General features: G+C 42.8%; 1 protein-coding gene across 1 annotated transcript in view; it reads right to left on the bottom strand.

The window, feature by feature from the left end:
* Window positions 1-10067: 10067 nt before the first annotated feature.
* LOC111966753 (probable phospholipid-transporting ATPase IIA) overlaps window positions 10068-19444 on the bottom strand; it is a 35393-nt gene continuing 26016 nt past the window's right edge. Inside the window, exons 23-28 of the mRNA XM_023991658.2 lie at window positions 19137-19292; window positions 15789-15853; window positions 15289-15397; window positions 14987-15044; window positions 13658-13861; window positions 10068-10520 (exon numbers count right to left, since the gene is read on the bottom strand). Of these exons, the coding sequence (XP_023847426.1) occupies window positions 10384-10520; window positions 13658-13861; window positions 14987-15044; window positions 15289-15397; window positions 15789-15853; window positions 19137-19292 (729 nt within the window). The 3' untranslated portion in view covers window positions 10068-10383. The remainder of the gene's footprint in view (window positions 10521-13657; window positions 13862-14986; window positions 15045-15288; window positions 15398-15788; window positions 15854-19136; window positions 19293-19444) is intronic.

Raw genomic sequence — 19444 nt, 5'->3', positions numbered from 1 at the left:
GCTGGACGGGCGCTCTATAGGCCGGGTCACTCATATTACCACTCCCATCAACCTACAGGTGTCAGGGAATCACAGCGAGACTATTCAATTCCTGCTCATCAAGTTTCCTCAGATTCCTGTGGTATTGGGATCAACTGTATTGGGATCAACTGGCATCAACTGGTCTACTGGTGCCATCATGGGCTGGAGTCTGTTCTGCCACGCCCAGTGTCTGAAGTCAGCGCAACCTGCCCCGGGATGTATTCCTGGGGGTTTGGAGGGTGGCTCGGACATCTCCGCCATTCCTGCGGAGTACCAGGACCTTCGAGAGGTGTTCAACAAGGCCCGGGCCACTTCGCTTCTGCCGCACTGACCGTATGACTGCGGGATTAACCTTCTCCCTAGCACCACTCCGCCCCGGGGACGACCGGAGACCAAGGCTATGGACACCTACATTGGGGACTCCCTAGCTGCAGGATTTATGCGTCCTTTGTCCTCTCCCGCCGGTGCAGGGTTCTTCTTTGGAGAAGAAGGACAAGACCCTGCTCCCGTGCATCGACTACTGGGAACTCAATGACATATCGGTGAAGAACCGCTACCCACTACCACTCATCTCCTCGGCATTCGAGCCGCTCCAGGGGGCCACCGTGTTTTCCAAGCTGGATCTATGGAATGCCTACCACCTGGTGCGGATACGGGAAGGGGATGAGTGGAAGACCGCCTTCAACATGGCCAGCGGCCACGACGAGTATTTGGTCATGCCATTTGGCCTCACCAACGCCCCTGCTGTGTTCCAGGCTCTAGTAAATTATGTTCTCCGCGACATGTTGAACCGGTTCGTCTTCGTCTACATTGATGACATCCTCGTCTTCTCCCGCTCCCCCCAAGAACATGTGCTCCACGTCTGACAGGTTCTTCAACGCCTCCTGGAGAACCAGCTGTTTGTCAAGGCAGAGAAGTGCGAGTTTCATCGCTCCACCATCCCCTTTCTGGGGTACATCATCTCTGCTGGGAGTGTCCAGATGGATCCCGGGAAGGTGAGAGCGTTGGTGGATTGGCCCCAGCCTTCGTCCAGGGTGCAGCTGCAAGGTTTCCTGGGCTTCGCCAACTTCTATCGCCGCTTTATCTGGCATTACAGCACCCTGGCTTCCCCCCTGTCAGCACCCACTTCTCCCAAGGTTCCGTTCATGTGGTCCCCTGCTGCTGACCGGGCGTTCCGGGACCTCAAACACTGCTTCACCACTGCTCCCATCCTGGTTCATCCTGACCCTTCCCGCCAGTTCATGGTGGAGGCTGATGCATCGGACGTAGGAGTGAGGGCGGTCCTGTCCCAGCGTTCTGCCCTGGACCTGAAGCTACATCCCTGCGCCTTCTTCTCCCATCGCCTCAATGCCATGGTTCTCTCAGCCGAACCCCGGGGTGGGGGGAGGGGGGTCCCGATAACCGGATGTTCATGCCTGACACGGTCCACTCCGCGGTCCTGGAGTGGGCCCACTTCTCCAGACTGGCCTGCCAGCCGGTGTCCCGCCGGATCCTGGCATTTGTGCAACAATGCTTTTGGTGGCCCACCATGGTCCCTGACGTCTCCGCATTCGTCGCCGCTTGCACAGTGTTAGCTCAGAATAAGACTCCATCGGCAAGCTCTGGCTGGCCTTCTGCAACCTCTGCCTGTCCCTCACCATCCCTGGTCCCACATATCCCTGGATTTCGTCACGGTTCTCCCCCTATCTGAGGGCAACACTGTCATCCTGACTGTGGTCGACTGGTTTTTCAAAGCCGCCCACTTCATTCCTCTCCCCAAACCACCCTCGGCCAAGGAGACGGCCCAGCTCATGGTGCAGCACGTCTTCCGGATCCATGGACTGCCCATGGACATGGTCTCCGACCAGGGTCCTCAGTTCTCGTCCCAGTTCTGGAAGGCGTTCTGCACCTTCATTGGGTCGTCGGCCAGCCTGTCCTCTGGGTTCCACCCCCAGTCCAATGGCCAGTCAGAGCAAGCCAACCAGGACCTTGAGACAACTCTGCGCTGCCTGGTCTCTGCCAACCCCACCACCTGGAGCCAGCATCTTGTGTGGGTGGAATACGCACGCAACACCCTTTGCCCTTTAAATGTTCCCTGGGGTATCAGTCCTCGCTCTCCTGAGCAGGAGGAAGAGGTTGGCGTACCTTCTGCCCAGATGTTTGTCTGCCGCTGTCATCATACCTGGAGGAAAGCCCGGTCGCCCCTCCTCAAGACCACCTCCAGATATCGACGACAAGCGGATCGCCATCGGACCCCGGCTCCCTGGTATCATCTCGGGCAGAAGGTATGGCTATCCACCCAGGATCTGCCCCTCCGGGTGGAATCCCGCAAACTCTCCCCCGGTTTATTGGCCCGTTTCCCATCTCTAAAATGATTAGTCCCTCTGCTGTTYGTCTTCTGTTGCCCTGTACCCTTCATATACACCCCACCTTTCATGTGTCCTGTGTCCCTCCTCCTTCGGCGTACACGGTGATACGCCTCCTGGGTGTTCGACCACGGGGCAGGGGTTTCCAGTACCTGGTTGACTGAGAGGGTTTTGGCCCGGAGGAGAGGTGCTGGGACCCCGCTAGTGACATCCAGGACTTAGCCCTCATTGCCGCCCGGGGGGGGGGGGGGGGGTACTGTCACACCCTGATCTGTTTCACCTGTCTTTGGGATTGTTTCCACCCCCTCCAGGTGTTGCCCATCTTCCCCATTATCCCCTGTGTATTTATACCAGTGTATATACCATCTCTATTTTCTCGTCTACCTGGTTTTGACCCTTGCCTGTCCTGACCCTGAGCCCGCCCGCCCGCCCGCCTGACAACTCTGCCTGCCTCTGACCCTGAGCCTGCCTGCCGTCCTGTACCTTTGCCCCATCTCTGGATTTTGACCTCTRTATCAAGGCACAAGGCGAGACCCAAATGCAGACACAGGAGGCAGATGGTTGGAGTCTTACAATGTTTATTAATCCAAAGGGGTAGGCAAGAAAATGGTCGTTGACAGGCAAAAAGGTCAAAACCAGATCAGTGTCCAGGACATACAGAGTTGCAGACAGGCTCATGGTCAAGGCAGGCAGAATGGTCAGGCAGGCGGGTACAAAGTCCAGAACAGGAAAGGGTCAAAACCGGGAGGACTAGAAAAAGGAGAATCCAAAAAGCAGGAGAACGGGAAACACGCTGGTTGACTTGGAAACATACAAGACAAACTGGCACAGAGAGACAGGAAACACAGGGATAAATACACTAGGGAAAATAAGCGACACCTGGAGGGGGTGGAGACAATCACAAGGACAGGTGAAACAGATCAGGGCGTGACACTCTGCCTGATCTGACCCCGAGCCTGCCTGCCATCCTGTACCTTTGCCCCTGTTGCTGTAATAAACATTGTTACTTCGACACGGTCTGCATCTGGGTCTTACCATATCCTGATATTTTCATGTATTGTTGTGTATAATAACGTATATGGTTGTGTAGTAATGTGTGTATTATATTTTGACGTGTATTGTGGTGCTAAACAGGGCTCATTTGGAAAAAAGACCTTGGTCTCAGCATTGACTCCCTGTCAAAATAAAGGTTAAATAAAAAACTTGACAGATCAGTACATATGACATTGATTTAACTTTTCATAATATGAACAAGGCCCCACTATCCTGGCTTCTATGCTAATGGTCAACAATGACATGTCATTGTTTGGATTGCATTTTGGCAACACAGTCAGCTCTTGGGGCTTATGCATCATCCTTTTATGGACTTTTATTATGTACATTTGCTACTGTAAATCTATTCACACGTAATACACACACTAGCAATTAAACACTCAAGGTCTACCTGAAGCATTTATCTTGGAAAGGTCTTTTTAAATCATGGGACCGGGTAACCTAAACCAATAAATGCTTCAAGAAAGCCTAATTCAGCACATTAACAAGTTCAGTGTGGTGCCCAGAGGAGGAAGCAGTGGAATTGGACATACAGAGAAGCCAAGGTAAACTTAACAGACATTAGTTCCAACCCCATGCAGGCCTATATCAGGCCTTTACTCTCTTACACCCATTTTGTGGATTGGCTTCTTATGCTACATAATAGAAAGATAGGTGATTAGACGTTTTAATACCTTGTAACAGGATGCATCCCAGAGTATGTGGAACTTGTGAATGGATCAAGTACTGGATATGCAACCATTTTGTTTAAGTAAGAGGACATTTCCCACCATTAATATATAATGACTTGTGAGGACTTATGGAGGCATTCATAAAGCTTTTAAAGTTGTTGTTCATTTAAAGTGGAAGAACCTTTATACCCATTATGGTACATTGTACATTGTAGAAAATTAGGACACTGATACGTGTGCTGACAACAAATGTAATCTCATTTTATTTGTCACATGCTTTGTAAACATGTGTAGACTAACAGTGAAATACTTACTTTTCCAACAATGTTGAGTTAAATATTTAAAACAATGTATAAAATAAAATATAAACAAAATAATACAATAAGAATAATATAAAATAAAAGTCAATGACGTGAGCAGCAGAGCTTTCCATAGGAAACTAATTATACTTTAAGGGGCATAATCAGGGATCTGATTCAAGTTCTGACATGGTTTTGGGTGCTAGATCCAGACTATCGAACTAAGTGACTGCAGTGACTGTATTGTGGTGCTAAACAGGGCTCATCTGGAAAAAAAGACCTTGGTCTCAGCATTGACTCCCTGTCAAAATAAAGGTTAAATAAAAACTTGACAGATCAGTACATGACATTAATTGTGCAGAAAATCACACAATTCAGAGTATACATTTTAGGGTTAGCCTAACTCTCTGACTGTCTGTGTTAAATCCATTGCCTACCAGATGTAAATTCCTCCACTGTGACGTTACTCTTGTGCAATGCAAATTATGAATGAGAAAATTAATATATGGCACAAGTTTGAGAAGGGAAACCTGACTGCGCCTGTCCAGAAGGCCGAGTTTGTATTTCCGTTTTTTGCTAGAGGAACCCACTTTTTCAAAATTCATACAGGATTCTTCCTTCACTGTAAAACAGCTCATTTAGGGAGCATTGTCTGGGTTATAGCATTACACCATTTGAGTTTTTCAATTGTAACATGGGTGTTTTAGTTTTGAAACCAGTGAAGCAGTGGAAATGCATGGCACATTATATCATGTCTCATGGAAAGCTTTCGAAGGAAATTCAGACAGATAAAGGTATGCGTAGACATTTGGCCTCATTTGAGTTTCTCCTTAAGAAATCCATGCAATTGTATTATTTAAGGTAGACTCAGCAATATGACATCATCATCAGCTGTGATACTTCTTCCTTACAGTAATCAACAACAACCAAATTAAAATCTGCCAAGACTGTAAGCACTGGTTGTTCACAATTTATATCCGCCCCTTACAGGGACACCTGCATTTGTAAAAGCAAAAATTGGAATTGTGTTGTTATGGATTTCTGTAAGCAGGAAGTCACCACTCATTTGATGTCATATTGTGGAGTCTACCTTTAATGTGGCACTGCTGTCTTGACTTGCGCGTCATTATTGACATAGTTGTGTGTAGCACATTACAATGTACACTAGATGTTTTAAGTACTAACTGATAGAGAAGCAACTTGTCAAAAATCCACATTCCTACTGTATTTAGATTTCAGTTTGGACTTCCTGTTCATTGTTTCAGCCAGTGTTTAAAATTAATTCCTAAAATAAAGTTCTATAAAACCATTTTAAGTTCTTAAAGTTGCTGCTTTATTCCTGGACAGAACAGCAGTTAATGGAACTGAACTAAAATGCTTGGATAGTAGAACCAGACAGTATATTATGTTGTGTAATTAGGGATCCTGTTCTTCTTTTGCCACTTGTCATCTTTGGAAAACATTTCCTTCCTTCTTTTTCAACTGAATGAACTAATATGTTCCGTATCAGTATGGAAACTATATGAACTAATACGTTCCGTAAATAAAGTTACATAGCTCATGGATTCTCCCCTTTTGAGCACAGGTGGTGTTCTGAAATCCCATGAAACAAAATCCCCCCAGAAGACACTCTTCGATGTTGTAGTACCAAGTTTCAGATCCTAACTCATAACTCTGACATCCTTCTATCCATTCTATTCCTGTTTGTTTCCACAGTAGCCAAGAGGTGGGGAGTTCAACGTTGAAACTTCTTTATTCAGCAGTACGTGGTAGAGAATAAGCAGCTAGAAACCAACCTTTCAGCCACCCCTGTGCTGTGCCACTCCTGCCCTCTCAGGCTAACACCCATGGGAGACATCTAACACTATGACTATCTATTCACCCAGCACCTCAATAACAATAACAACAATAACCTCTGACCCCTATAGGAAGAGTTGCATCTCCTACTTGTACTACAGTACCACAGCTAATACCACTACAACTACTACTCAGTGGTGCAAAGTACTTAAGTAAAAATACTTCAAAGTACTACTTAAGTCGTTTTTTTGGGGTATCTTTACTTTACTATTAACTTTTACTTCACGACATTCCTAAAGAAAAATAATGTACTTTTTACTCCATACATTTTACCTGAGACACAAAAGTACTCGTTACATTTTGAATGCATTCCTACTGCCTCTAATTTGGCAGACTCACTAAACACACATGCTTGGAGTGTGCCACTTGATATCCGTTAAAAAAAGAAAAAGAAAATGGTGTCGTCTGGATTGCTTAATATAAGGAATTATTTATACGTTTACTTTTCAAGTATATTTTAGCAATTACATTTACTTTAGGTACTTATGTATATTTAAAACCAAATACTTTTAGACTTTTACTCAAGTAGTATTTTACTGGGTGACTGACTTTTACTTGAGTAATTTTCTTATTAAGGTATCTTTACTTTTACTCAAGTATGACAATTGGGTACTTTTTCCCACCACTGCTACCTCTACAACAACTACTACAAATACCTGTACTACCACTCCCTTAACAGATAGCTCCTCCTCTTCTAATTATGCAATGGGAAAAAAACATTAACTGACAGTTACTGTAGATCATCTGAATCGTCTCCCTACGATACTGTTTTAACAGCACTGTACTTCACTCTCCCTCACTAGGTGTTATAGAGGATTACAGTAGGAGGGGAAATATTTCAGGGGCCCTTCCTTCACAATAGTAGTAGGTGCTAAGACCAATCGAAGCGTTCCAGTCCTACCAGGCTATAAATAGCTGTTGAGGAGGTTGTGTGCATGCTTAGCACCTTTTCTTATGAGGAGCCTACCGGTCATCACCAAAATCCTTTGTTTACACTGGGCATAATAGAATGTGTAACAGATTGAATTATATTGACTTTTTTTGTATTGATCTGTCAAATTTGATTTATCCAAACAGTACGGCGAATAGGGTTTGACATCATTTTCTATTTGACTTATTAAAATCATGATTATGTTTTTCCGTAAAGGTACATTTTTTCCCCCGTAAGAGCTGTCTTTCTCTATAGAGGACTCCCTGACATCAGAATGAGTCTTCAGCCATACTGGGTACTCTATATCTCTCCTCTTTTGATTGAATTGTAGGTTTGGCAATGCTGCAACAAGGGACTCTGTTGAATGCTTGAATCTCTGAGGAAAGAGTTTAAACATTAAGGTTAGGGGTCATTGCTGTTGATTCTGGGGTGGAATTTCAGTTTTCATTGGGCTGATTAACTTAAATGGGTTCTTTTATTGGTATAACCTACGCATTCGGGCAAAAAAAACATTGGATGGAGAAGCAGGATTTTATTATGAACACAGTAGTGTGGGGTTTGACTCCATGTTTTGCGGATTGGGCTGAGGCTTGGTTCCAATTAAAATAATTTCTTGGACGAATGCAAAATCTTGGTAGATTCAATACATTTTAACTTGTGCATGTTCTAACTTGGTGTGAGATTCAATTATTATTTGCAAAGATTATGATGTATTATGATGAATTTTATCAGATGAACTAAATCCCATATAGTTCCCTATCATGATAAAATCCCTATCTGACATTACATGGTCAAAGTGACAGGGCATAGACTGACCCTTCCACAGTGAAGGCTACAGGATCTGCTCGTTGGAAAGTGTGGCTGACTGTAGAGGAGAGCAGCCTGTGTTGAGTGTCAGGGACTCCCTCCTCTGGTGAAAATGAGACACACTGATTTACATAAGGAAGATTTCCACTACAGTACAGCCTCAGTCTTACAGTTTTACTTGAGGAATAAAAAATAATAATAAAAAACGTACTCACACAAAGCTAAACATATATATTTTTTAAATACTTTAAAAAATGATTTTGGAGTAATGAAAATGAAGGTTCAGTGACTAGAAAGGAAAAAACATGAGATTTATTTGATCACCACTGAAATCCACAATTCAACACTATCCTCCTTTTTGTTCTGCTGATTAGAATGCAATTACACCAACACAAAATGATCAAGGTTAATAAATATAAACAGGTTATTTACAATTATGCAGTGTCATTCTACCACAATTGATGGTTTGAAACCTCCAAAGTCCACATGATACAAAAGAAAGTAGTTGTCAGTGCTAACAAACTTCTGTGCAAAAAGGCATGTCAAAATTCAAATGGTTTCAATGTTTGAAACTTCAACTAAAATAAGGAGATGTACAGTAGGTTACACAATACAAAATGCATGTAATTTCAACACACTGGGCACACACTGGTTCAATCAACGTTGTTTTCATGTCATTTCAATGAAATGTACATCTGTGTCCAGTGGGAACTGTACAATAAAAGCAGTGACTTAGTAGTTATGCCACGCTGTATGCATTCTTTAACTCAAATAATTCACACATTTTAACAGTAACCCCGTCATGGTATTAGGCTACATCTTTATAATGCGTCAAATTAGCTCAAATAATATAAATGGAGTTAATACAACACAATGTCATTAGTACCAGTCTCTGAATTTACTGAATGGTAGGAATTGGGAGGAACAGTATGGGAGGAATTAATTCATTTTTTTCTTCCCTCAAATGTGTACTAATACATTTTGAACGTCAACACATTCTCCTGGGCCATCCACTCTGAGCAGGTGAAGTGTTATTTTCTATTCCAGACATGTCTGTGTCTGTGGGGAGAAGCAGTGGGAATTGTGGGGGTAGGCGAGGGGTCAGCTGGACAGTGGTCAGAGTATTTTCAGCTATGGCTTGAATTGGCTTCATGTCACAACTAAAGTGAATCATGCAATGATACAGTGTGGCCAGAACTGGCGTCAGGAGTGGGCAGTGGCCACATGACAGGGTAGCCTACAGACTCCCTGGCTTAGAGGACAGCTAATCCGGGGGCCAAAGTGGAATATACGTCTTGGCTACAAATAGCATCCTGTTAGTGGCTGAATATTGACCATGCTCTTCAGTTTAGACAAACTGTTTTACCATTCGCCGCTCCGACGTACGAAATGACAGACACACACACTTTGACATCTGAGCCTGTGGGTTATCATGCTATATTGAACCACCAAGCCACCTCCACTTGGTTGGGTTATAGTCGTTAAGTGACGCACAAACACATACACAAACAGAACTGATCAGTTCACTCATCCATCTTTAAACCCCAGAACTGTTTTAACATCAAATTGCATAAAGTCCTTGAGAAATGCTACTTCAATACCAATGTTATCCATTAACAGATTGTGCCATAAAGTTTTGAATCAGTAAAGTAACTATTACAGTATGTTATAATTTTAGGGGGGGAATATAAAATAATTACATTTCACACTATATTTCCAATGTAACTACAACGATTACTTTTAAGAAATATGTGCAATTAAAACATAATCACCAATTCAATGCATTTCAGACTGACAAGCATGTTTTTTTTTTTATGCAAGTATGTTAGTCAAATCCAAGCAGGCGTTCCTTGTTACAGTTCTATAGGCCTGATGTTTAGATACCAAACAGGATTTCTATATTCCCTATATTGTTAATGAGTCAGTCCATGATTAAGAGGCACACATAGCCCTCTGTTAGTACATTATGGAACCTATTTCCTGATGGTATTCACACATTTCTAGACATGTTACCATGACAAAACACAGAATTCCGGTTCCAGCTTCAGTCTACATGGTATGGAATTCCCAACCAGTGATAGTCAATCCAACCACCAATCCAATCAGTCTGGAAACATACTCAGTCTTTACATCTAAACAAGGGACGTATTGTAGACTTGCACAACTTTCTCTCTTCTCAAATCAAACTTTTTTTCTTCCCACACCATCTCTTCCAATTACACAATAACCTTTAAGAATAAATTAAAGGGGAAGGGAACCCTTAAGGTCCTAATAAAGATATGCTCTGTTAGATGAGTTAGGGAGGAGTGAAAGCAGAGACCTCTCCCCCAGTGCACAGAAGCAGGGATGGAGGTACTGTATGGTGGCGGCGGCGGGGACAGCTGCCTCCTCGTCTCTCTCTAAGTAGTGAGCTTGGAGTAGTTGGGAGGTGAGAAGCGTCTGCGCAGGTACTTGAGGATGTAGAGGGGCAGACAGCTCACCAGGGTGATAACCGTCACCTTCCACAGGAACGACATCGTGGCAATGAAATATACATCTAGAAACAGTACAGGAAACAGAGGGCAGGATGGTGGGTCATTCAAACAGAGATGTTTATACAGTGCCCTCCGTAATTATTGGGACAGTGACATTTAGTTTTTCGTTTTGCCTCTGTACTCCAGCACTTTGGGATTTGAAATGATACAATGACTATGAGGTTAAAGTGCAGACTGTCAGCGCTAATTTGAGGGTATTTTCATCCATATCGGGTGAACCGTCCCCCCATTTTAGGGGACCAAAAGTATTTTGATAAATTAACTTATATGTGTATTAATTAAAGTAGTCAAAAGTTGAGTATTTGGTTCGTGTTTCAGTTGCCACTACTCAGTTCATTTAGTGACTTAAAACAGTTATGTTAGATGCAGCCAATTTTATCTCAATATCAAATCATTTCTGGGTAACAATACGAAACGTCCTCTCCCTGTCAACTGCGTTTATTTTCAGCAAACTTAACATGTGTAAATATTTGTATGAACATAACAAGGTTCAACAACTGAGACATAAACTGAACAAGTTCCACAGACATGTGACTAACAGAAATGGAATAATGTGTCCCTGAACAAAGGGGGGGTCAAAATCAAAAGTAACAGTCAGTATCTGGTGTGGCCACCAGCTGCATTAAGTACTGCAGTGCATCTCCTCCTCATGGACTGCACCAGATTTGACAGTTCTTGCTGTGAGATGTTAACCCACTCTTCCACCAAGGCACCTGCAAGATCCAGGACATTTCTGGGGGGAATGGCCCTAGCCCTCACCCTCCGATACAACAGATCCCAGACATGCTCAATGGGATTGAGATCCGAGCTCTTCGCTGGCCATGGCAGAACACTGACATTCCTGTCTTGCAGGAAATCATGCACAGAATGAGCAGTATCGCTGGTGGAATTGTCATGCTGGAGGGTCATGTCAGGATGAGGCTGCAGGAAGGGTCACACATGAGGGAGGAAGATGTCTTCCCTGTAATGCACAGCGTTGAGATTGTCTGCAATGACAACAAGCTCAGTCCGATGATGCTGTGACACACCGCCCCAGACCATGACKGACCCTCCACCTCCAAATCTATCTCGCTTCAGAGTACAGGCCTCTGTGTAACGCTCATTCCTTTGACGATAAACGCGAATCCGACCATCACCCCTGGTGAGACAAAACCACGACTTGTCAGTGAAGAGCACTTTTTGCAAGTCCTGTCTGGTCCAGCGATGGTGGGTTTGTGCCCATAATTGCTGGTGATGTCTGGTGAGGACCTGCCTTACAACAAGCCTACAAGCCCTCAGGCCAGCCTCTCTCAGCCTATTGCGGACAGTCTGAGCACTGATGGAGGGATTGTGCGTTCCTGGTGTAACTCGGGCAGTTGTTGTTGCCATCCTGTACTTGTCCCGCTGGTGTGATGTTCGGATGTACCGATCCTGTGCAGGTGTTGTTACACATGATCTGCCACTGCGAGGACGATCAGCTGTCCGTCCTGTCTCCCTGTAGCACTGTCTTAGGCGTCTCACAGTACAGACATTGCAATTTATTGCCCTGGCCACATCTGCAGTCCTCATGCCTCCTTGCAGCATGCCTAAGGCGCGTTCACGCAGATGAGCAGGGACCCTGGGCATCTTTCTTTTGGTGTTTTTCCAGAGTCAGTAGAAAGGCCTCTTTAGTGTCCCAAGTTTTCATAACTGTGACCTTAATTGCCTACCGTCTGTTATCTGTTAATGACCTTTCCACAGGTGCATGTTCATTAATTGTTTATGGTTCATTGAACAAGCATGGGAAACAGTGTTTAAACCCTTTACAATGAAGATCTGTGAAGTTATTTGGATTTTTACTAATTATCTTTGAAAGACAGGGTCCTGAAAAGGGGATGTTTCTTTTTTTGCTGAGTTTAGTACATTACTGTGATTGTTTTCTATTAAAACAGTCAAAAATAAACAAACATAGCTTCTTAGCAAAGAGCAATTTTTCTCAGTGGCGAGTGGAAAACGGAAAACTAGCTGTTATTTGCAGAGAGTTTTGGACCTCTTTGTCTTATTGATCTATTAACTAATTTACCGCATGGTGATGTCTCCAGGCAGGCCAAAACTCCCTTCCACTAAAACAGGCTGAAATTTCAGGCGGTCTTTTCAATCAGCTTAAACTAAAAAGGGCATTACCATCATTTCACAGTATTATTCCAACCTCATAGTATGGAAATACATAACACACAGGTGAATCACGTTTTTGACTGCACTGGGCCTTTGAAAAACAGGAGAATAGGGAGACCTAGCATGTTGCCAATACAGCAGATGAGCGAAATGGATTACCATGTAATTGACTTGGATTCAAGCTGTTCCATTCAGGGACATTATGTATCCTTTGTGTTACTTGTGTCGTTAAACGTTAAAATTACCTCTCTTTTAAGAAAGAGAAGAATGAGAAGGGCACTTTTGACCACGTTCAGGTCATAACGCTGTGGTCTGAAAATGGACCTCCACACCCCACATAAAGGCCTAAAATAAAGTTTGGAAAACGCAACTAGACTGAAGTAACTGATCGGAATCTATGCAACTAGTCCATTCGTCAYATTTTTCGCTTTACTTGGGCTTTTTAAGTGACAAATGTCTGCCACCTACCACTGTTTATATTTCATAAACTACATAATACAGCCGACATGAAATTCCATAACTAACATCAGCAGCAGTGTGAGGTTCTAGATGTGGTACAATCGTTTCTAAACTACAGCAGGCTGTTTAGTCATAAACACAAAGACCTTGGCCAGCGTGTGTGTGGTAGCGGGAGCAGGAAACTAACACGAGGCTTTGGCATTTCCACTTCAACACTCTTGCATGCCGGTGGCTGGCTGCACTCCTCTGGTACTATTTGTCACTTTATTCACCTTTAGCAGGACTTCCTACAGTCAGTAACCTCCAGGTCTCAGACAGCCCAGGGGCACAGTATGAATGGAGAAGAGCCTGTCATCACTGAATGCTGACGTACAACTCCAAGGGCAGTGAAAGACCATTACTATCAATCTATCACTGTGTACAGGTTAATACAATTGTGGATACATTATTATTTGTCTCATCTGTATCAAAATTCCTGGCATCGGAATTCCTTGGCCAGAAACATGTCATCAAATGTGTGTGGGTGTTAAGTATGTGTTTTACCCACCTATGAACTCGTGGAGGAAGACGAGCGAGGCGATGTAGCAGGCCAGACTGAGTAGCTCGGCTACGATCATGAGCCAGTGCCACGTCTGGATGGTGAGCGCCACCATCAGCAGCTCCGTGAGGATCAAAGAGGTGAAGGAGATGGCCACGATGTGGACAAACTCTGACTCAAACAGCAGCAATGCCCCATACATGATGATACTGCCTGAGGAGCACAGAGAACAGGTTAGCACAATGTCAAAAGCACTGCTACTGCTTGTATGGATGTGCATGTGCTTTTATTTTCAATCAACAGACATCTCTATGGTGCCATTTAAATGCATGACTGGCAAACTTTAATGCTCAACCTGAACCTTGGCTCTAACTGTTCTGTTATACACCAGTTATTCCAACGCTACAATCAGAGGAATGGACTACAGAAATACAATGAAGAGAGTGTGAAGTCAGTACAGTACAGCCACATCTATATATTTTGCATAAAATAAATAAATAAGGGCATCGATGTCAGGATTTGTAGCTGTGACGGGAAGAGGAAGTGTAACACTTCACCATGTTATTGTGACCTTAAAACGGAATGTAAAAATACACTTCCTGCGATTGAAAATGTAATTAATACCAACAGATCTGACATGGGACATACAGTATCACAGTTATGTATAAAATACAGCAACATTGTACTTCAATGTATTGCTTATACACATCACATTGTTGGGATAAACCAGATGTACATTTTCCGTTGGACATTTGGTACATTGGACAATAAAATTATATTATTCATATAAAAGCATACAAAACATTTCTTCCATGGACAACTGTTATAGAATCGATACCAAACAACCCACCAATGTCCTTAAACACAGAAACCAAAGCACACTCAATAGCAAATAAGGATAAAAAGGATCATGTCAAAGGAAATATCAGAATATTGTGCCACACTCTGTTTGAGAGGGATGGGAGGTAGGGATTGAGCGCTGAGCTGTAGACTAAAGGTTTAGGGTGTAGCATTGGATGATTCTGGCAACGCCTTTGCAATACCAATAGTCCTTGTTGGAAAACCACCTTAGGTTATTTAACATTTACAAACCACAGACATCAATAAACTCCACTACTAGCAATTAAGAAGAAAGTGCGTGGGCTGGTGGGGAGCATCATGGATCGTACACCACAGGGCAGAGCAGTTTCTAAAGTACTATCTGTGTGAGAGAGGCCTAAAGGAATTAACAAAAAAAACACAACAAATTCCTAAGAATCTATAGGAATGCCTATCAATAGCTACTCAAGCATTTATTTCCACTTATTTCCATTACACACTGCATCAATGTCTTCTTACCTTGGTAGATACTTATTAGGACCCATATCAGAAAGGTCTTAAAGGACAGAGGTCGACCCTGAGAGAGGAATAGAAAAATAACACATTTAATTTAATACAATATAATTATTTATAAATACACTCAGGATAACAGTGACATTAAATGAAAGCTGAATAGAGTTCAAAATAAATGTGTGTATATACTGTAGGTATACTACTCTGAAGGTTATGGAGGTTTATGCAGTACATCATTTTGAAATAATGCATATTATACTGCCATATTCGATAGCCAATAAAGTAATATAATGAAGACAGTGTATTACCTTTAGGAGATCCTTATATAACTCAGGATAGAGCATAGCTACTTCTGACTTCACATCTTTATCCAACACGAGGGAGAACACAGGGAACATGGTGTAGATGGTGGAGTAGCTAGAATAAAGAACAAACTATTTAATGGAAATTGATCAATGATTTATGTAAGAAATGAAACACAAAAATTATGTTTTATCTAAAGTTATCCAGGTAAATGTAAAAAAATACAGTTATTACATTTTTCCCCAAATTATTGAACATTTCAGGCATCTAATTTCCTGACATTTCGCTAAATCGATTTGATCTCCATTCTAAGGCTGAAAAGAGGGTCTTTTGATGAGGTTTTGATGACTAAGCAGGGTTAAAGTAATTTCTTTTTTTTCCTACATTCAACCCAATGCAACAATACGTCAACACAATCTCAATGTCATAGCAATCCGACTAACAGTTGAAATGCCATCCTGATAAGCTACCGCTATTGAGAAAAGATCAGCTCAGCTCAGCTCACCCAATAATGAGAAATCCTTGGTAGAGGGGGACAGACGCAAAGTAGAAGACAGAGGAGAAGACAGCCTGGGGGAAGAAGAGACCATGAATGAGTCATCACCATAGCAAAATGGTATTATACTGTGAAAGAGTTCATCTGTGTATATCAGAGGGTTAGAGTTAATATCAGAATAAATGGTGGATTGGCCGCTGTGGGTGAAAATCCAGCACTTGCAGAAAGAGGAAATTAGAAATACAGTGCATTCGGGAAAGTGTTCAGCCCCTTTGACTTAAAAAAATAATCATTGTTACAGCTTTATTCTAAAATGTTTTAAATAGTTTCCCCCCCTCATCAATCTACACACAATACCCCATAATGACAAAGCAAAAACAGGTTCAGAAAATTTGGCAAATTTGTATTTAGAAAAAAACCTGAAATATGACATTATTCAGACCCTTTACTCAGTACTTTGTTGAAGCACATTGTCTTGTCTTGGCTGTGTGCTTTGGGTCGTTTTCCTGTTGGAAGGTGAACCTTCGCCCGAGTCTGAGGTCCTATGTGCTCTGGAGCAGGTTTTCATCAAGGATCTCTCTGTACTTTGCTCTGTTCATCTTGCCCTCAATCCTGACTAGTCTTCCAGCCCCTGCCGCTGAAAAACATTCCCACAGCATGATACTGCCACCACCACCATGCTTCACCATCACAGGATGGTGCCTGGTTTCCTCCAAATGTGACGCTTGACATTCAGGCCTAAGAGTTCAATCTTGGTTTCATCAGACCAAAGAATCTTGTTTCTCATGGTCTGAGAGTCCTTAAGTGTCTTTTGGCAAACTCCAAGCAGGCTGTCATGTGCCACTGTGTTCTGGGGACCTTCAATACTGCAGAAATGTTTTGGTACCCTTCCCCAGATCTGTCCCTCGACACAATCCTGTCTTGAAGCTCTACGGACAATTCCGTTGAACTCATTGCTTGGTTTCTGCTCTGACATGCACTGTCAACAGTGGGACCTTATAGAGACAGGTGTGTGGCTTTCCAAATCATGTCCAATCAATTGAATTTACCACAGGTGGACTCCAAATCAAGTTGTAGAAACATCTCAAGGATGACCAAGGGAAACCAGATGCACCTGAGCTCAATTTCGAGTCTCACAGCAAAGGGTCTGAATAGTTATGTAAATAAGGTATTTGTTGTTTATTTTTAATACATTTGCAAAAATGTCTACAAACCAGCTTTCCCTTTGTCTTTATTGGGTACTGTGTGTAGATTGRGGAGGGAATAAAGTAAAAAAAAGACATTTTAGAATATGGCTGTAACGTAACAAAATGTGGAAAAAGATGAGACATACTGTTGTCCGGTAGTTTCACCAAATCAGGGGAGGGGGTAGTAGGGTTGAGGGGTGAGGGGAGGACAAAAAAAGGTTTTTAAAAAATTGTAAGGGGATTACAAATACAATCAATTAAATTAATAGAACCACAAATCTATCTGCAACATTGAAGCTGATTTACCCCCCCCCCAAAAAAAAATTATTATAGAAATATTTGCGTTATTGCGCGTTTCATTTCATATTGAGAACTGTAATACACTACTACAAATCATAATTGACATCATTTTCAAAACTGAATATTTACTACTTTCATTTAAAAATTGGTTAGTAATCTGAGTAATAGCTCCAAGAATTTATTATAAAAGTGAAATAATAAAGCTATTATTATCATTCTGGCAAGGCACTACTTCTGCTAAGTAGTTTAGAGCTCTTGCTCTATACCAAAGAGTTAACCCATTACAGTCTAAGCCATGTCTAAGCCTGGGGGGGTTTAATTTGGCCTTACTGCTATTAACCCATACAAACGCATTGAATAACAGATTCACTACACAGAACAACAGATAGTCCCCCCCAAAAAAATCTAAAGGAAGTTTGTTCTGAAGTTTCTGTCTTCCAGTACCAGTCCAAAGTTTGGACACACCWACTCATTCAAGTTTTATTTTATTTTATTTGTACTATTTTCTACATTGTAGAATAATAGTGAAGACATCAACTTTTAACAAGGCACAACTGTTCATTGAAATGCACTCCAGGTGACTACCTCATGAAGCTGTTTGAGAGAATGCCAAGCGTGTGCAAAGCTGTCATGAAGGCAAAGAGTGGCTACTATGAAGAATTTAAAATATTTTGATTTCTTTAACACTTTTTTTGGTAACTACATGATTCCATATGTGTTATTTCATAGTTTTGATGTCTTCACTATTATTCTACAATATAGAAAATAGTAAAAATAAAGAAAAACCCTGGAATGAGTAGATGTGTCCAAACTTTTGACTGGCACTGTATATCTGAGCGATATAAGAAAGATCAGGATTTTTTATTTATTTTTATTATTATTCTTTTTTTTCCTTCTTTTTTTTTAACATATATTGAACCCCTTATTTTTGGCATTAAACAGTCCCCATTTCTACTTCCATTCATTTTTTGAACTAGTACCTTCAGATGAGTCTTATGAGGACTGTGGGCGTCCTAGAGCAAAACAACTGACATACGTGTTTGTGAGTATCTCACCTTTCCACAGAGGGGTCATATTAGTGTGTAGCTACAGACAGAAGTTGGCAGATCGTCTGTACCAACTTCAGACAATTCCTAAGATGCTTGTGGGGGGCATAGAGCAAAACGGAGAACAGCATCGTGTCCGCAAGGACGCTACAGACGATTTTGTGAGAAGACAGATTTTGGGGATTTCTCATGGTCTGACAAACATCGCTCTAGCTCTGTCACCTTTCAAAGCAGATGCGGAAGTGCGACAAAAAAAACTGATATCTCTATCTTAAATTGACAGATTTTTATGGGGATTTTTTTATTATGCTAATTAGATTTCCGCTGGGGAGTGGAAATCGACTCTATGGGGTTAACAGCTGTGGTTGTGGGCAGTGTTAATCCGAGACACATTGGAGGCCTCCCAAACTAGTCTATGGCCTGGTCTGGGAGACTAGAGGGCTGAAGACCTGGCCTTGTACTTGGGCTGTGTACTCACTAGGGCTGAAAAGGGGGGGGGGGGGGGGGGGGGGCTGGGGGCTGAAGGCTGGGGCCCCCAAGAAGAGTTCCTGGGGTCCCCTGCTCTGACTCATTCCCCACCCTGCTCCACCTCTCTATGCCTGGCCCAAGGTACTCTCACTACCCACTGGCTCTGGGGCTGGTGCTGCATGGTGACTAGGCTTCCAGGGAAGCTGCTGGCACTCCCTGTCCTGACACTCCCTATCCTGTTTCACCATTTGGTACCCTAGTCCTGACTCACTCCCCACCCCGTTCCACCATTTGGTACCCTAGTCCTGACTCACTCCCCACCCCGTTCCACCATTTAGTACCCTGGTCCTGCCTACCTGCATGGTGCTGATGCACAGGCTCCGGTGGATGACAAACTGGGAGAGGCCGGCGGATCTCTTGTAGCTGTTCCGCCCATGGACCATGAGGAGTCTGCCCAAGTGCTTGAACTGAGTCACAGAGAAGTCCGCAGCCAGCGATGCCTGTTTCCCTTCCTGTCAACCAACAACATGGTGGTGGAATTTTTAAGACATTCTGAGATACATTTAGAAAAGGTTAGCAAAGGTCTTTGGTAACCAGAATAACACTTTTTACGAGTGTATATAAAGAAAAGTTTGGAGGAAAAGTTTAAACTACTGCCACTTGA

Source organism: Salvelinus sp. IW2-2015, linkage group LG7 (assembly GCF_002910315.2).
Source record: "Salvelinus sp. IW2-2015 linkage group LG7, ASM291031v2, whole genome shotgun sequence".
NCBI classification, from domain to species: Eukaryota; Metazoa; Chordata; class Actinopteri; order Salmoniformes; family Salmonidae; genus Salvelinus; species Salvelinus sp. IW2-2015.
The sequence above is the reverse complement of the archived record's forward strand: the minus strand, read 5'-3'. Positions and strand labels throughout refer to the sequence as shown.